The sequence below is a fragment of the Lissotriton helveticus genome, chromosome 4_1 (genome assembly GCF_964261635.1).
Source record: "Lissotriton helveticus chromosome 4_1, aLisHel1.1, whole genome shotgun sequence".
Lineage (NCBI taxonomy): Eukaryota > Metazoa > Chordata > Amphibia > Caudata > Salamandridae > Lissotriton > Lissotriton helveticus.
In genome coordinates this window covers 965,314,700-965,332,129 of record NC_136063.1, presented here as the reverse complement: position 1 = coordinate 965,332,129, position 17,430 = coordinate 965,314,700, and the positions used below count along the sequence as shown (strand labels likewise).

General features: G+C 42.1%; 1 protein-coding gene across 5 annotated transcripts in view; it reads right to left on the bottom strand.

Moving 5' to 3' along the window:
* Positions 1–17,430, bottom strand: part of RPRD1A (regulation of nuclear pre-mRNA domain containing 1A) — a 346,882-nt gene that overhangs the window by 309,179 nt on the left and 20,273 nt on the right. For all 5 annotated transcript variants that reach the window (XM_078687582.1, XM_078687586.1, XM_078687585.1 and 2 more), the window contains exon 2: positions 12,318–12,447. In XM_078687582.1, coding sequence (XP_078543708.1) covers positions 12,318–12,447 — 130 coding nt within the window. The remainder of the gene's footprint in view (positions 1–12,317; positions 12,448–17,430) is intronic.

Sequence of the window (17,430 nt, the reverse complement as noted above, 5' to 3'; positions counted from 1 at the left end):
TGTATATGTGCAAAAATTATAGGTCATTTCTTATCATTGCTAATTTAAGATACGAATTGCACTGACACAGTCTCACTATTATCATCATTTCATGCTCTAATTGGCCATATCTAATCATTGTTTGCTGTTAAACTTTTCATGAGTCAGACAAAGTCATTGTTCTTATTACTACATTCAAAAATATACATTTTTCTTAAAAACCGATTTTTTCTCTGTCGCTCTCCTATCTATGTTCAAAAGATTATGCTACTCATATCTCCAAATGTACCCACCCACCTAGGGGGGAAGAAAACAAAGTCAGGATTATAAATGTATAAGTGATGTCATTTGAGATGTCATCAGTGATGTCATCAGTGATGTCACTGACCATGTCATGAATGATGTAATATGTGACATCATCAGCAGTGGATTGCGGGTGCGCGATATATAGTTAGTGCAACTAACTATATATGGAATTTCAATGGTTTTGTGTGAGTAAAATAAGGTTTTGTAAATGGTAATTCCTAACTATATATGGTCTATAACCTATGGTTTTTTCAGTGAATTTTCAAGGTTTTGTAAATGCTAATTCCTAACTATATATGGTCTATAACCTATGGTTTTTTCAGTGAATTTTCAAGGTTTTGTAAATGCTAATTCCTAACTATATATGGTCTATAACCTATGGTTTTTTCAGTGAATTTCATTGGTTTTTTAACAGCTAATATCTGTAGCTGTAAAATGTATTCTTCTTTAAATCCAAAAATATATTTTATATGTTTATGAATAATTTTTTTTTTAAATATTTTTTTTTCTTCGTTCCCGCTTCGCGAATCGGGAAGCTTCCCGTTAGCTGACCTTGATGCCGCGAAATAGACCGCGAGCCGGTAAACGTTTCTTTACCGCAACTGCCGCGTTAGAAAACAACATCGTGACGCCTCCCGTCCGCATGACGTTTCACGTTGTCGCGTGATACGTCATATGACGTGCTACGTTAGCGAACTGGTACGCGAAGCGAGTCGCAAAGCGCAGGTTTCTGGAAGCAAACCGGGAGGCCCTGCAAAGCGCTTAACGTAAACACAGCAGGTCATGTGACTTGGTAATAACACTTTTCATTGGTTCATTTCACTTTTGGTTTCCTAATGATGTAAGACTAGGTCATATAATCTAAAATGAACACTTTTCATTGGTTGAGAACTATAGTTTTTCCCAAATGATGAAAATCCCTCCTTCTTTCCTCACTCTGACTTTCATCATTGTGAGAGAAAGACCCTTTGTTACCAGTGAGCAATGGCTTCTTTAGTAGCTTCAGCTGGTGCTTCCCCACCACCTCCAAGGAAGAGTGGACCACCTGCTCAAGTTATAATTCAACAAGAAGAGGAAGAAGAGGAAGAAGAGGAACAGGACGACGAGCACGAAGAGAGGCAATTTTTGCCTGAGGAGCCCAGGACGTCTCACCGGAAAGAAAACTTCATTTGCCAATTTTTTTTAAATTCCCAAAGGTCAGAAAAAAGTAAATGCAAGATACGTAACTTGCCTTATATGTCAAGATAGACTGTCCAGAGGGACCGACAAAAAAATACAGCTTCGGAAACTACACAATGCATCGCCATATGACTAGGTGGCATCCTAACAACTACAGTGCTGCACAGTTTCGGAACGACCTAGATAATCTCCCTATTATGGCCAGAAGATCTGTTGTACCGGAAGTAACGGGACCAGAGGGCAGGGAGATGGTGCCAAATATTCAAACGAGATTTCATGAAGTAAAACACGTCTGCGTACATTGCAGTGGATTCATTTGCTACGGAGAAAGAAGCATCACTCTGATCAACAGAGCTATTGACTATCATATGCAAGTTTGTACGAAACGCCCCAAATAATAAATACTTTTTTTTGTTTTGTTGCTCCTGTTGAGCCCTTTACAATGAATCGTTTTCATTGCCCCCTGCAAGAAAAACCCAAAAAAATATAAAACTGTTCAGAAAAATTCAAAAAAAGTAAAAAAAAATTCAGAAAAATAATAAAAAAAATATAAAACAACAAAAACAATTAAAAAAAAAGTTCTTTTCAGAACTACCTCCCCGTTATTAAAAAATTGGCACAATATTTGGAACTGTGCCAACCTCTATTTCTCGTAGTACGCTTCCCAGTTCGCTCGCCGGTACGCGAACCGGAAGCAAACCAAAAACAGTAAGTATAAGGGAAGGAAACAGACACTTATGTTAAAAGAAAGACAGCTATAGGGGAGTAAACTAGAGATACTATTACCCGTAATCCACTGCTGATGATGTCACATATTACATCATTCATGACATGCTCAGTGACATCATCAGCAGAGGATTGCGGGTTTTTTGGCAACGTGCCTTATCCACGGTTTAATAACGCTGCCTTTTGCTTTATATAAGTTTTCAAATTGTATAAAATATATACCAATAGGTCGTTATGAACCTTTAGGTAGTGCTTTTCTTCATGAGGTCTGGTCGCTTCCATACACATACAGATGTTTCAAAGATGATCAAGAAGTTTATCTGAATGGAGAGGAATGCACTGAGACGCCAGATCATTCACTAATGTGTAGGCACATACAGTTACACGGTTCATGCAACAAACACCGACCAAATATGGCTTGCGTGTTGCAAGGCACGCCAGTTCCTGCTATCATCCCCACGTTCAAGTTGTTGGAAAATGGTAGTTATTTGATGCTCAATAATGAAGATTGTTCTGGGTTAATTAAAAGTATTCCTTTTATCGTAACAGTAAGTGAACGGGTTATTTGCTGCAGAAATGTTCTATTTCCTCCCACACATGAACATAGGGAGTTTTCAATCTGGCCACAAATACCAACCTTGGGAGCAGATTTCAACGGCATGGCAAGAATAAGAGCTCTTTTGTCTCAGAGAGAGGTGGCCTTGAGTTCGGCCCGTGAAACTTTCGTGCTTCACATAGCGAACACCCGTACAGAGGTGCAGACCCTTTTCAATACAGATTTGCCTTTCCATTTCAGCAAGATGGTTCGGACTATCTTTAACGCATCCTCCACAAAGGCCCTGGCGCACTTTTTTAAAGTTGTTACCAGTGGTCTCGTGACTTCATTTGAGAAAATCTTTGGAGTCATCCCTGCTTTCTTTCATTCTATTTTTTCCACTCTGCTTCGTGGATTGCCATTTTTACTTGCATTACCAGCGGACGCTCTTGTGCTTTTTTACATTTTTAAATATGGATGTCCCTCCTGTGCAAGCTCCCGCCCTGCAGCTGCTGACACTGTTCCGCAATCGCATGCTAGAATATTATGGCACAATGCCGTTGGCGATATTAAGCACGGCATATGGATTATCATTTCGATTCTCCTACTTCACCTGTGTCCAGCCTGTATTTCACTGCCTGACCTGTGATTTCGATTGGGCCATTGATTTGTGTCTCTGCGGACCGGTTTCTCCTGACGTCGACTTTAATCAGCTGATGACTCCTATCATTACTCACGAGTTGGTTTGTCCTGGCGAAAGGATTATGGCTGTGGCATTGATGCATGGACTAATTGGTCCCTGGAATTTACTGGCGGCAACACAGTCTTTCTTGGAACAGAGCTTTCTTGAAAACCCACCGAGCTGTCCTCTGATGGTGATAGAGGATCCGGTGCTGGGAGAGCACGTATGTTCTTTTCCGCTTTTAAATTGGATGGCTGAACTGTTTTCGGATGAAGACGGTGACTTCCTATTGGGGGCTGTTGCAGCTTATTTTGCATACACAGTTATGTCATAGACCTTTTTCATGTTTGATATGCTGAGTACTAGCATTTCATTGACAATTCATTGACTTATTTGTCAAGTTTTTATTATTTAGCTTGCCTATTGGCTTAAGACTCGATAAAGTACTTGGCTGTTTTATTTTTCTTTAGCATTAAATTTTCCTAGTTTTTAATGTTTTACCTTGCGGACCGTCCACATATAAAGTTGCAATCTGCTCTCATGAGATGGCACTTCTATTATCTTATTCAGTTCGTTTCCGGATCATGGGGAGGTGTCATCTAGGTCCTGGATATCTTTACACCGTGTTAAGTTAGCATGGGCTCATTACCGGTTTAAACGCCATTTTTCCTTTTTTGCAACTTCTGCACACGACACTTAGTTGTTGCTTTAGCTTTCAACCTAGTAGTTCATCGTGGTTTACATGAGAATAATATGTTATTGCTCTACTATCTGCTTTGCTTGTTAAACTATATCTGTACAGCGAGTGCTGAAGTTTCAAGAACAACACGATACAGAATTGTTATGAGGTCTGATCTGCACGACTTCATAGTCATAACATAAGTGCAGCTTCTGCCAATTCTGGGCATGAGGCGGGTTTTATATTGCTTTGCCGAACACACATACACAACAGTTGATGCGGTTCACATGAAGAGAGAGCTGGTGTATGCTGATGTGATTCCTTCAAATCTAAGACACTAAAGTATGGGCACGCCCTAAACCAACACAAACAGACCTTCTTAGCAAATAATATAATATGTGTATTAGGGAGGGTGAGATATAAGCAGCCGCGGGCCGTGGAGGGAGTTACGGTGGGGCGGGGAGGGGGAGGGGCAGGGTGGAGCCCTCTCCACCCTGCCCCTCCCCCTCCCCCTCCCCGCCTCCCTGCCCCACCGTAACTCCCTCCACGGCCCGTGGCTGCTTATAAGTGTTGCTAACTCTTATTCATTTACAGCATGTTAACATACTGTCACCATTCGCTTTTTATGTACTAGTAACTATGCTGGTAATTTTGCTACTGATAATATGTGTACTTGTATTATCTAAGATACTACGCCTGAGAAGACGGCATTAGTAAATAAACATTTCAAATACACATGTGTTCTTCTTAACTCCATGTTCTGGTTTCTAAGAAATATATAACGACCGACTGTTCATGAGTTCCACGTATCCTGAGGTACTATAAGTTCATATTCTGGATTGTCTAAACATTGAGAGTTTGTTATATCCAATGTGACACTGTACCTAGCTTGCTAAGGGGTTTTTGAGTACTAAGGTGAGTTTTGGGGCACCCTAATTCGCCGAGGTTCCAATCCTCTGTCCACAGTTCTGTGTGAGAACAGAAACCCTGCGACAGGGGCACCCCCGACCCTTCCTGGAGCTTCATCACACTTGCGATACAACTCCAGCAATGCGCCACCTTTACGGCACAGTTACATCACGCATCTGTCCTGTTTTTGCCCCATGATGCGCCGCATTGTAAATGCAGCACACCATAGGTGACGGAACAGCGGCACAGAATGACTAACACATCCCTGGTGATGCGCCAGTCATCATAAATCTATCCCTATGCTTCTTATCTTGTTCGAGATGAACCGCCATATGTATCATCAAAGTTTTTTGCATTTCCTAAATAGCGAACTTTAAGGAATAAATAGCGATTCTTTACCATTCCTAGTTTGCGATGAGCTATTTGCTAATTACAAATTACCCATTCATTTCCTTCATTTCCATAGGGCGGTTGGACTCACTTTTAGCTCGAACGGCTGAATGGATTTCCACGAAACTTGGCAAAATTGTAGGGACTGGTAGCCCGATGTGCCTTTGCTATGTCTCAAGATATATGCTCCAGTGGTTTTTACGAAAATTAACTTTGAAAAATATATATTGGGCTACATTGGCCTATATATATGTTGGAGCCCAAATGTAGCCCAATGTAGCCCAATGAAGCCCAATGAAGCCCAATGTAGCCCAATGTAGCCCAAAGATGGCCGCCAGAGACAAAAAAAACAAATGTAGCCCAAATATCAGCCAGATGTAGCCCAACTATAGCCCAGTGACAGAATGACCAATCAGCTTCGCAAACCTCCGTTACGCGAAGCGGAGCGCTGTTACAGATATATATCTTTTTTTGAACGTTAATTTCTCAAAATCCACTGGATCACATATATTGAGACCTAGCAAAGGCACATCGGGCTACCAGTCCCTAATATTTTACCAAGTTTCGTGCAAATCCATTCAGCCGTTCGATTATTATTTATTTATTTTTTTTGCCCCGCGGGGCCCCTTTTAAAACCTCCACATCAAACCTAGGGGGTCAGCGAGGATCTACTATGCCCCCTTATGGTCATTTGCCCCTTCGCTTTGGCCTCCTCTTGTCTCTCGATCCTACCGAGAGACAAGATGGCGGCCGCTACGGACTGTTTGGAATGTTTACAGACGCCGGAGAACCAATCAGCTTCGCTTCACAAAGCTCCGTTGCGCGAAAAGTCCGCGAACCGGAGCGCTTCCCGGTCCGCTGTTACAGATATATATCTTTTTTTGAACGTTAATTTCTCAAAATCCACTGAAGCACATATATTGAGACCTACAAAAGGCACATCGGGCTACCAGTCCCTACAATTTTGCCAAGTTTCGTGCAAATCCATTCAGCCGTTCGGGCTAAAAGTGAGGCCAACCGCCCTATGGAAAACTCAATGTTAAAAACACGTTTTGGGACCCCCCTTTTTTCTCGACCCCCCCTTGACGAACCCCCCCCAAATTTTCAAGGGCTGCTCAGAAACAAAATGTGCCATTTTCCTGAAAATTTCAGCCAATTCCGTCCACAAACGCCAAAGTTATTAGACATAGGATTTTTTCTCTATGGGATTTTTGAAAATTCTAACTATATATACCTACTGGCGACCGCCAGTAGGTAATATATATATATATATATATATATATATATATATATATATATATATATATTTTCATCGAAAAAAAGCATAGGCCTCACACACGTCACAGCTACAACATGTTTTCTCCCTCTAGAAGGGTGGAATGCTACCCCCGTCGCCAGAACTGGCGAGGGGGTAGTATTCCAAAGCGTATGGCACCTTACAAGACATGTTTTGATAAAGCCAAACCAAAGTTAGCAATAACTGCGAGGATTATAATTCACTTAAGAGTATATGGTATGGCTATATCATAGAACAGCTATAATGACATGGTTCCGAAAGCTGCAGACAGGCTCAGCTCATGCTAGAGCACCATCTCACATAAAACCAAGCACTCTGCCTTCAGTATTGTTAATGCCCGCCATAGGAGTGACTTATAGGTGCATATGTGTCTATATATATGATGGTAGGTATAGGAATACTATACCTAAGCAAAGGGTGATTACACGACCTTGCCCCAGCTGAGTGATCAGCCAGTTGTGTCAGTTTGGATGACCAGCCAGGGGTGGCATAAAATATGCTGCAGCCCCTGGTAGACCTTGGGTGCACCTATGCCCTGGGTACCTATAGTACACTGTATAGGGACTCACAAGAGTGACCCAAATCCCAATTGGTGATGTACCTAAAGTACATGGTGTGAAATTTAGAGAGAGAACAGCAGGGCTGTGGATCTGATTAGCAGGCCCACAGCCACATTAAGTCGAAAACCAGTGAAGCAAAAAGCAAAAAAAATGGGGTGACTATAGGAAAGCAGACCCTACTCTCCTACATACCCTACGCTCTAAACAGTAAAACAGTACCCTACACTATGACCCCCTGACACTACCCTCAACCCGAAGCCCGAAACCCTAAACCAGTACGACCACTCATCCCTTACCCCTCTCTCCTCGTGGTTCCAGCGTCGTCTCTGTCCCGGCGCACGTCCGTCCCGGCGGCCATCCATTACATCACATGCGTTTCAAAAGTGCATGCAATGTCATGGGACGAGTCGTATTGTGTACGCATCGTAACGTCCCATGCGTTGTAACTCATGCGACGTAACGGCATGTGTAGTAATGCCGGCGTTGTAATGGGTGTTCGCCAAATAGAAATGAAATTCATTATGGATCATTGCAGCACGTCAAGGCGTTTAAGTTAATGAAAGTGCAGCAAAAGTAACAAGAGAAAGAAATAAATCAATATTAAATAATCATTGTCTAAACATATGAGCGGTACATTGGTAGGTTGGTGCACAAATGATGGTGAACAGACATCCTCAACCAAATAGTCCGCAAAGCTGCAAAAAATAAATAACTGAATTGCCTAGAGGACTGGAAGGTCAGATTAAAGTATAGTAATGGTTTGAGAAGGCACAATATCTAATAAAAAGGCTTTCCACAAGCCTAAGAGTGCACAAGTGCAAGTAATCTTAATTAGATTTTATTTCTTTAGCTAACAATACACACAAATAGAATAATGCTTTATAATTTTTTTTATATCAGCAATCAATCTGGGTAAAGGTACAGATCTTTTTGTACTAGAGGTCTAAAATATGCTGCTTTATGAATTACATTATTGAAAGCAATTTCAGGAGACTTACTAATGGCAAAATGTTAGGCAATGGGGTATATGTGGGGAGTCTGCAATCCTTAGGTTTGCCAACTTTTTATTCAATGCAACAAAAAAGGGAAGGGAGACCATGCACAGCAAATAAGGAGCTTTTCAGAAAAACTATAGATGAATGTTAATATACATAAACACGTACAAACACACACTTTCACTAAAAAAGAATTATAGAGACGTTCTATTTGGGTGACAATGTCAACTAAAAAATAACAAAACCACTGAAATTCACTAATTATAGTTATCTCAAGTAACTATTAAGCATGCCCTAAATGAAATATAACTCATGCCCCCGCATGCACAGTGTTGTCATCAATTGATGTAATTTCAGATGTCATTGTGGATATCATCAAGGCAGTCATTAAACAGGTAATGAGTGACGTAATATGCAAGGTTGGAAGCAGCTTATGGAGCTGGCACGAGTTAGTTACTTTAGGGCACGAGTTATAGTGAGAAGAGAACTACAACTAGTGAATTTCTGTGGTTTTGTTGGTTTAAAACATTACGTTTTAACTGACGTTTTCACCCAACTTTCACGTCCCTTTAACCTTCTGTTTTTGTCAGTAAATGTCTATGGTATATTTTGTAAAGTAAGCTATCACGATTACTAACTATGCCAACTTAACCTTCAGGTTTTTTTTTCATTGAATTTCTATGGGGTTTTTTCATGTTAATTAAGATCAAGATCTCCATCGTCATGCGCCGACAGAGTACCAAAGTCCCAAGATGGCAGCCACAGCTTATCCATCAAGTTGCAGCCAACCAATCATTGGCTGTGTTTGCGGATCCTGTTCAGAGTGAAATATTCGTACTGTAAGCATTCATTTCTCAAAAACTACTGAAAGGATTAACACCAAAATAAAAAAATAAATAAAAAAAAAAAACACAAAAAGCAAGCTTCCTGGAGCAAGGTCTGGCTTTCTGACAAATTTGGTGTAATTCAATTCAGCAGTTATTTGTGGCATCGCTGTTCAATTTTCCTATAAAAAATTGCATGGAAAAGTGAGTTTTGGGGCATCACAAAACTTTCCAGGAAGCAGCAGAGGTGGTCGAGCCTTTTTTTTTTTTTTTTTTTTAAGGAAAGCTTCGTGAAGATTCATAAAACAGCTCCAAAGTTATTAGGAGACAAAAACTAAAATTCTATATTTCTATGGAAAAGTGGTCCTAACCAGAACTACTCGGCGGTGACCGCCACTGGGGAATATATATATGTTTGAATATTGGAACTACAAATAAAAACCCTGTTTGAATTTTAGAATCTTACATTTTTTGTAGTGCAGCTCACCATATGGATTTGCAAATTCCACTCCAATTACTCAATTTGTCCATCACGTTTACGAGCAATGTTTAAAGGTAACTAGACCCTTTATATTAACCTCCACTAAGACCAATGGATTTAAAGATAGTTTCATATTTAAGCTCCTATAACTTCCACCTGAATAATGAGCCAATTTCTATTATTGCCATGTCTTTGCACAACTTTGTATTTCCCGAGTAGGTTGCCTTAACATGCTATTAATTCAAATTGGTTTTGGAAACTTATCTGCTAAGAGTATCCTGTAAGACTGATAAAATACATCCTTAAGCTCCTGTAGACTGGCAAGCACACATGCATATTTCAGGGGTGCAACAGGGTGTCCATTTGGAACACTGGCACCCTTGAAATTGCGCCCGCAATTTGCGAGTGCCTCTTGGTGACTCGCAAATTGCGGGAGCAATTCCTATTCATTCCTATGGGCCTCCTGGCCCATAGGAATGAATGGGAAGGTATTCCTTAATTGCGAATTGCAATTTGCGATTCACAATTAAGGAATATTAGGGAAACGCTAAAAATATTGCAATTTCTACCTACATGGCATTTTGCTGTTCCTTAATAGCGATTCCCTAAAACTCGCTATTAAGGAATCGCAAACATGCATTTACCTACATCTGGCCCTAGGTCTTTAAAGACGATGCCTTTAGATGTCCATATGTAAATAACGTTAACTTTTATTAACACTAGGAAAGACGAATTAAAAAATAAGGGTAATCAAAAGAGTGCAATCTTAAAACATTGAGCACGATACAAGCACCAACTGTTTTTTAGCTCTTAGAAAGAATTTCTTGACAAATAATCCTTTTTTCCCCAGACTTCCCTTCACCACAAACCTGGGGCAAGTAAATTCAACTAGTCATGCCATCAGACGGCCTCGGTCAACAGGTTTCCGAAGTCAACCTATTCATTTTAAACCCTAACCAAAGGAGGGCTTTAAGTGAGTGAGGTTTAAAATAATTAATACCCACTTTCTGGAGTTTGATTAACCATTCTACAAACGCAGGCCAACTCTGGCATGAAATAGTCCAGTCCTCTTTAGGAGATTAAGTGTAATCTTTACTTCACATCAACCATCTGAACGACTTCTTGCCCATCTTTTGGTTTATCTTGTGCATTCTCTGCCTATTATTGCTATTAAGAAAAATAGAACAATGGTTCTGTGGGTCTCATCTAAACACAAGTATATTCCATTTGTGCCAACCTATTTTAACACGAAGGGTCCGGTTACGATGTTGGACGGACCGGAGTGAGTCCGACATCTCTCTGGAAATGGAACCAAACGGCCTCCTGTCATAGGTTCTATTCCAGCATTTAGGATGCAACTGACCCTGCTCGCTCACAATCCTATACTTTTGCTATGGGAGCATGTATTCTGAATGGAATGAATGCTCTCATTGCAAAATGCTACGGTGTAGTTCATCTGTGCACCCCGAATCAGGCACCTCAAGGTGCCTGCCACTGGGTGCAGGGATCAACAGGGGGGACACCATAGGTGCCCCCTAGGCCACCATTTGGCAGCCATGCACCCATGGGTGCCCTGCAAGGGGCCCCCAAAGCACCAGAAAGACCACCACAAAAAGGCAGTAGGATACTGCCATCGTAATCCTTCGGCCGTAAAGAGCTGGCTGGGGGATTACTGTGGGTCTTACGAATGGCAGACGGGCTCTCTGAGCCAATCGTCAGCCATCGAAATTCATTGGTCGTAAATTATTACAAACAGTTGATTACAATGCGGTTATGGTGGCTCCAACTGATGGTAGGAGCCCTTCCTACCTGCATCGTAATCAGGCCCCATCAAATCGATTGTATTTTTCTTGGTTGAATCAATAACTGACTAAGAGGATAATTGTGCAGTGCTCAAAAGGGAAGGTGCATAAATATATATACACAATATAATACACGTATTTGTACAGTATGAAGTGTCCCTTGTTTTCATTACAATATGCAGTCCAATTAGAATTCCACACTGGACAACCTATGAATATATGTTGACGTTTCAATCCATTCAGACAATCACACAGGTCTCATCATGACTAAAAAGTTGTATACATCATCGCTTGAAGTAAAATTGTAGTCCTATTTTTGTGAAATGTCCCGGTTTTTGGCTTTAAAATTCTGGTCACCCTACCTTAACCTCATATATGTAATTATTACACAGAAGGTCGATGTTGTAGTGTACGGGGCCACGAGTTGACACAAATCGGGTCAAATAATGATTCTTGGAGAACAGAGTTCAGACCCGAAATCACCCAAACATCACACTCGCATCTAAAGAAGTACAACAGCTACTCGTGGTGCAGCCTAAGAAACTGGTTTAAACAAATGGAATATACTGGTGTTTGAGACCCACGGAACCATTGTCCTAATAATCTCATTGGCTACCGTGGCAATGCATTTTGGGCATAAAGGGATGGTCTTGTGTTAGGTACTGTTGTGATTAGGCATGTGTTTAAAATTACAGTAGACCTATATAGTTTAATGGTTTGCGGTATTCATCATGATCAAAGTGAAAGTTCCTGCACAACAAACTACGGATTGACAAATTTTGGATTTCGTCACCTAATGAAAAATACATTCGACTTTCAGTTCGGAGTGTGTGAAAACCTACATTTTACACTTTAAGCCGAAGCAATGTGAAAATAAAATTGAAGAAAAAAAAAAACACACACACACAACCCTCCCCCCACTCAAATGGAGAAAACAGGTAAATCTTGTTAATGAGCATGAAATGCTTCATACCTTGAAACGTGTTTAAATGCATCCGCTATTACCGGTGCAAAATCTTTTGTGAACTCGGGTCCTTTCCTTTTACTGTTCTGAATGACATCGTTGGCCAAATATAGGAATGTCAGCTTTCTATTTGATTTAGCTAAAAGTAAAAAATACAAATACAAAAAAAACAACTGTAATAACAGCGTTACAATCTACCAAGCCACGGATCGTTCAACACAAAACAAAGACAGCTGATGTAAATTCATACCATAATACCAATTTACACTAATCAAGAATCTGCAAAATTCTAACACCTCCTTGGGAAAGAAAACATTTTGACCACCTTCGACTTTGAAAGTTAATCTTGGAACTAGCGTGCCCTGCCACTCCTACTCAACATCAAATAAATGGAAAAGCGCATTAGCACAGCCATTAGTTTCACTAATAATTAAACAAAAAAACAAAACCGCAAAAAACAACTAAAAAACTCCGCCGCCCCCCCCCCCCCCACCAATCCCCCCACGAACCACCTATAGTACGACTCGAGATATAGAATCCTAAAAAGTAGTAATTGGCATGCTCTGTTCCTTTTATCAGCGACGATCTGTTGTATTCGCTGCCTTTTTGCAATCACCCGAAATATCAAATTGGCACAACGGATAAAGAAACGTTCTTGTTTAACCGGAGCTCAGCATCCTATTAAATAGCTCCTGTCCGTCTGTCAACAACTTGAAGCAATTTTGCAGTACAGACGACTGTACCACGTAAGCGATGAATGGAGATTAACATTGTTGTAGCTCGTGAAGAAAAGCCCTGACTTTACTATAGCCAGTGGCAAGTATTAAACTCTCTTAGATCAGGAGCAGCAAGCAGAAACTACAACCTCACCCTAACCCCTGGGAGAAAGTAACTAATGAAAACCGAGCGCAATACAGAAATGTGCTGTCATTCTAGGCTATAGCTTATTCACAACTAGGGGTGTCCATGTTGCGTTCTCAACTGAGACAGACAGACACTATTTCCACCTAATATTTTCAGATAAAAGTTTGCAACGACTAAACTTGAAAGTAAAACGGACAAATACGGAGATCACTCTCATAACGACAGTACTTAGGAGAGGAATATTATTTGCCGAGAGAATAAAATCACAACTTTACTCCAATTAAGCTTTAAAGTCCACCATTTAAGTCAAGGTCATAGGGTTCATGCTACGCTCGTATTGAGCATGGTCGCAATTTTCTAAAATAATAGGAACCTGTTGCAGCGCTCCCTTGGCCAGCATGGCAAGGGTGAGTGGTCAACTATGCCTATGGGTCTTCCTAGATAAATAACAAAGCAAAACCAAAAAGTCTGGCTTTAATGTGCTATTGTATGCAAGCAAAAGGTCATGCAGAATACGGCAGGACATGGTGGCTACCTTAAATTTTATGTTCAAGACACACAGTGGTATCTGTGATGGCTTAAAGCTAGAGACAGCAGCGAATGAACATAGCTGTTAAACAGGATCATATTTATTTATTTATTTTAGAAGTTTTCTATAGCGCTGTCAAGACCCAGTGGTAACAGAGCGCTTTACAGTAAGATAATAGGATATAATCAACAGAAGCATGACATAAGAAAGGATTTGACAGTCACTGAGTGTCACAGTAAGAGCTGCATAAATGTACTGCAGAGCTTCTTTGGTTTCAGGGTTCAATGCGGGCACAGAGTTCTGGTGTTGTAGTCTGTTTCGTGTTATCCACAGCCAAGGGAACGGATGAGGAACAAGGATTTGAGTTGGCTTTTGAATTCCACAAAGGATGGTATGGTTCTGATGTGCGTGGGGATGGAGTTCCAAATTTAAGGGGCGTTTCCCGTGAAAGAGCAGTCCGCTGTTCTTTTCTTTCTGGTTTCAGGTAGGATGAGCAGGAGGGAGTTAGAGCTTCTCAGATTCCTGGCTTGGCCAGCTTTTTGAGTTTTTTTGCCAGGTATTCGGGTTTGCCGGTGTGGAGGGCTTTGTGGGTTAAGCAGGCCGTTCTGAAGTTACTTCGAATTTCTACTGGTAGCCATTTGAGTGCCGGGGAAATGCGATCAGATTTTTTGATGCCGTGATCATTCTGGCTGCCGCATGTAATGTTGTTTTGATCGGTGCCAAGTGTGATTTAGGAATACCCGTTAGGATTGCGTTCCCATAGTCCAGTCTTGACAGTACCAGGGATTCAGTGGCCAGTTTGAGATCCTTGTTAAGAATGTATGGTTTGATTTTGTTCAGAAGTCTGAGGTTAAAGAATGCACTTTTGGCAGAGTTCTTAATGTGTTTCATCACGTTTAGTTTAGGGTCCAGGGTGACGCCAAGAGATTTAACAAAGTCTGCTAGAGTAAGATTCCCTTTGAGCGCATCGATTGCCTTTAGCCATGCCGTGATTTGAGGGTTGTCGTCCTTGTTCGAGATGAGGAGTGTCTCGGTCTTGTCTGGATTTAGTTTCAGCCATTCTTGAACATCTTTCAGGACATCATTTAGTCTTTGGATGTCAGAGAGAGAGGAGGTTTCCAGATAGATCTGTGTATCATCCGCGTAGAGGTGGAAGCGGATGTTGGCTTTATTGAGTAACTTGGAGAGCGGTTCCATATAGATATTAAAAAGCTGTGGAGAGAGCACCGATCCTTGGGGGACGCCCTTGTTAACTTGCTGGGTTTCGGAGGTGAAGTTCTTGATTTTTATTATTTGCGTGCGGTTGTGTATAAAGGAGGAGAACCACTTGAGAACTACCGCGCCAAGGCCAGCTCTTTCTTGGAGAGCCTTGAGGAGGAGTTTGTGGTCCACTGTGTCAAATGCTGCTGAGAGGTCAAGGAGAATGAGGAGGCAGCATTTGTCTGAGTCTAGAGATCCATGGATGTCATCTATGATGTTTAGCATCGCGGTTTCTGTGCTGCAGCCTTTCCTAAAGGGAGACTGGTGGGGGTCTAGGAGGTTGATGTTATCCAGGTGTTGTGTCAGTTGATGAAGAACGAAGCGCTCAAGTGTTTTTGAGAGCAAGGGGAGGTTAGGTATAGGTCTGAAATTGTTCAGATCTGTCGAGTCTAGACCTGTTTTTTTCAGCAGGGGGGTGACTTGTCCCATTTTAAGGCAATCAGGGACCACTCCATTTTTTAAGGAGCCATTTATGATTTTGCCCCTTATAAGTGCAAAAGTGTGCTTCAGTTTCTTGATTAGTAGGGGAGGAATGGGATCTGAGATGTGAGCTGATGGTTTGGAGGTCGAGATCAGCGAGATTATCTCTGTTTCTAGAACGGGGCGAAAGCTAAGCCAAGGGGTGAGAGAAGAGCCAGGAGAGAGGGCAGGGGGTACAGCCGAGCTGTTCTTCGTGGGGTGTGATTCGTTGATGTCCAATGATAGCAAGAATCGAACTATCTTATCGTTGAAGAAGTGTGCAAAGTTGTCGCAGAGTTCTTTGGACGCCTGTACAGATGAGGACACTGGCTTGGAGGTTGTTGTCTGATGATGCTATAGAGTTCCTTCGGTCTGTTTTTGGCCTTGTCCAGTGCCTCGCGGAAGAAGTTGGGTTTCTTATTTTTAATGTGGTTGTTGTACTTCCTAGGGGCTGATTTCAGTTGGTCACGTAGGATGGCAGTCGGGTTATTTCTCCATTTTCTTTCTTTGGCTCTTAAGTTTCTCCTTTCTGTGTTGAGGTCATCGTTGAACCATGTTCTGGATGGAGTGGTTCTGCTTCTTTTGAGCTTTAGTGGAGCTAGTTTGTCGAGTATGGACACTAGCTCGGAATTGTACCGATCAGTGAGATCTTTGGTGGAGAGGTGGGCTTTGTTGTCCGGGAGAAGTGAGTTTAACTGAGCTTCCAGGCTATCCAGGGGTACTTGGGAGATGTTTCTCATCCATTTTGGGGGGTCGTGTGGAGGTTGGTAGGAGATAGTGGGGTGATTGATATGAAATAGGATCATGTGGTGGTCTGACCAGTCGACGGGAAGTATGTGGTTGACCATGATAGAGTTCTTTTGCGAAATGATGGCATCCAATGTGGCTCCTTTGTAATGAGTTTCCTCAGTGCAGTGTTGTTTAAGGTTATCATCGAGGAGGCTAGATAGCGATTGGATTAGAGGATTGTGTGTCTCGTTCCATCGTAGATTCAGGTCACCCAGAATTAGGTTATTGGAGTCGCCAAGTACACCATGAGCTATCAGGTCGGATAATTGTTCTCCAAAAGCGCGGTTTCTGCCTGGGGGGTGGTAGAGCAGGTGACATAGTAAAGAATCATTGTCTTTGGTCTTGATGATGGCGGATAGACATTCAAAAGAATCGTAGTCGAAAGAGGTGGTTTCCGAGATGCCCTAACTATCCTTGTGGATGATAGCAACCCCTCCTCCTCGCTGATTTATCCTGTCTTTGGTGATGAGGGAGAAGCCAGGTGGTACGAGCATGTCTAGACAGGGAGGAGATAGCTTATTCAACCAGGTCTCCGTGAGGAACGCAATGTCAATATCATGAGTGAGGATCGCCTCGGCTAGTTCCGTTGAGAGTAGTGACGCCGATCTGCAGTTGATTAGTAGGCAGTTGGTGAAAGGCACCTGATTGCTGGTGGTTCTATCTTTAGTCGCCCTAGGTATGGCGGTCAGGACAGGATGTCTCAATGGTTTGGTGCAGGTAAGGTCTTTCCGGTGTCCTGTGATCACTTGAATTTTGGATTTAGGAGAGTCTAAGGCGGGAGTGTGGTAAGCAGCGGCTAGTAAGGCTGCTTCATAGTCTGACATAGGTGCTTCTGTTCTGGAGGGCCTTGAGGTCGGGTGTTTTGTATCAGATATAGTATGGCTCTTGGTCCTAGGGAAGGGGGCTCCAGTTTTTGAGGCCTTAAGTGCACATGATCCAGTAGGGACCCAGTAGGGGGGACAGCGCAGATGGGTACTAGTGGTTTCTGTGGGCCTAGGGGGGCGGTTTGTGTTGATGGAGTGGGGAGACCCGGAAGGGGGTTTCAAGTGTTTGCGGGCTATACCTAGGTTAGAGAGGATTTCCGTTAGGCCCAGGGAGATTACGTCTAGACGCTGAGACGCTGTGACACGGAATCGAGGGAGGAGTTGGGGGCATCTAGGGTGTTGTGGTTCAGGTTGAGGAATTGAGGTCTCTTGATGGTGGAGCAAGTCAGGTTATCCT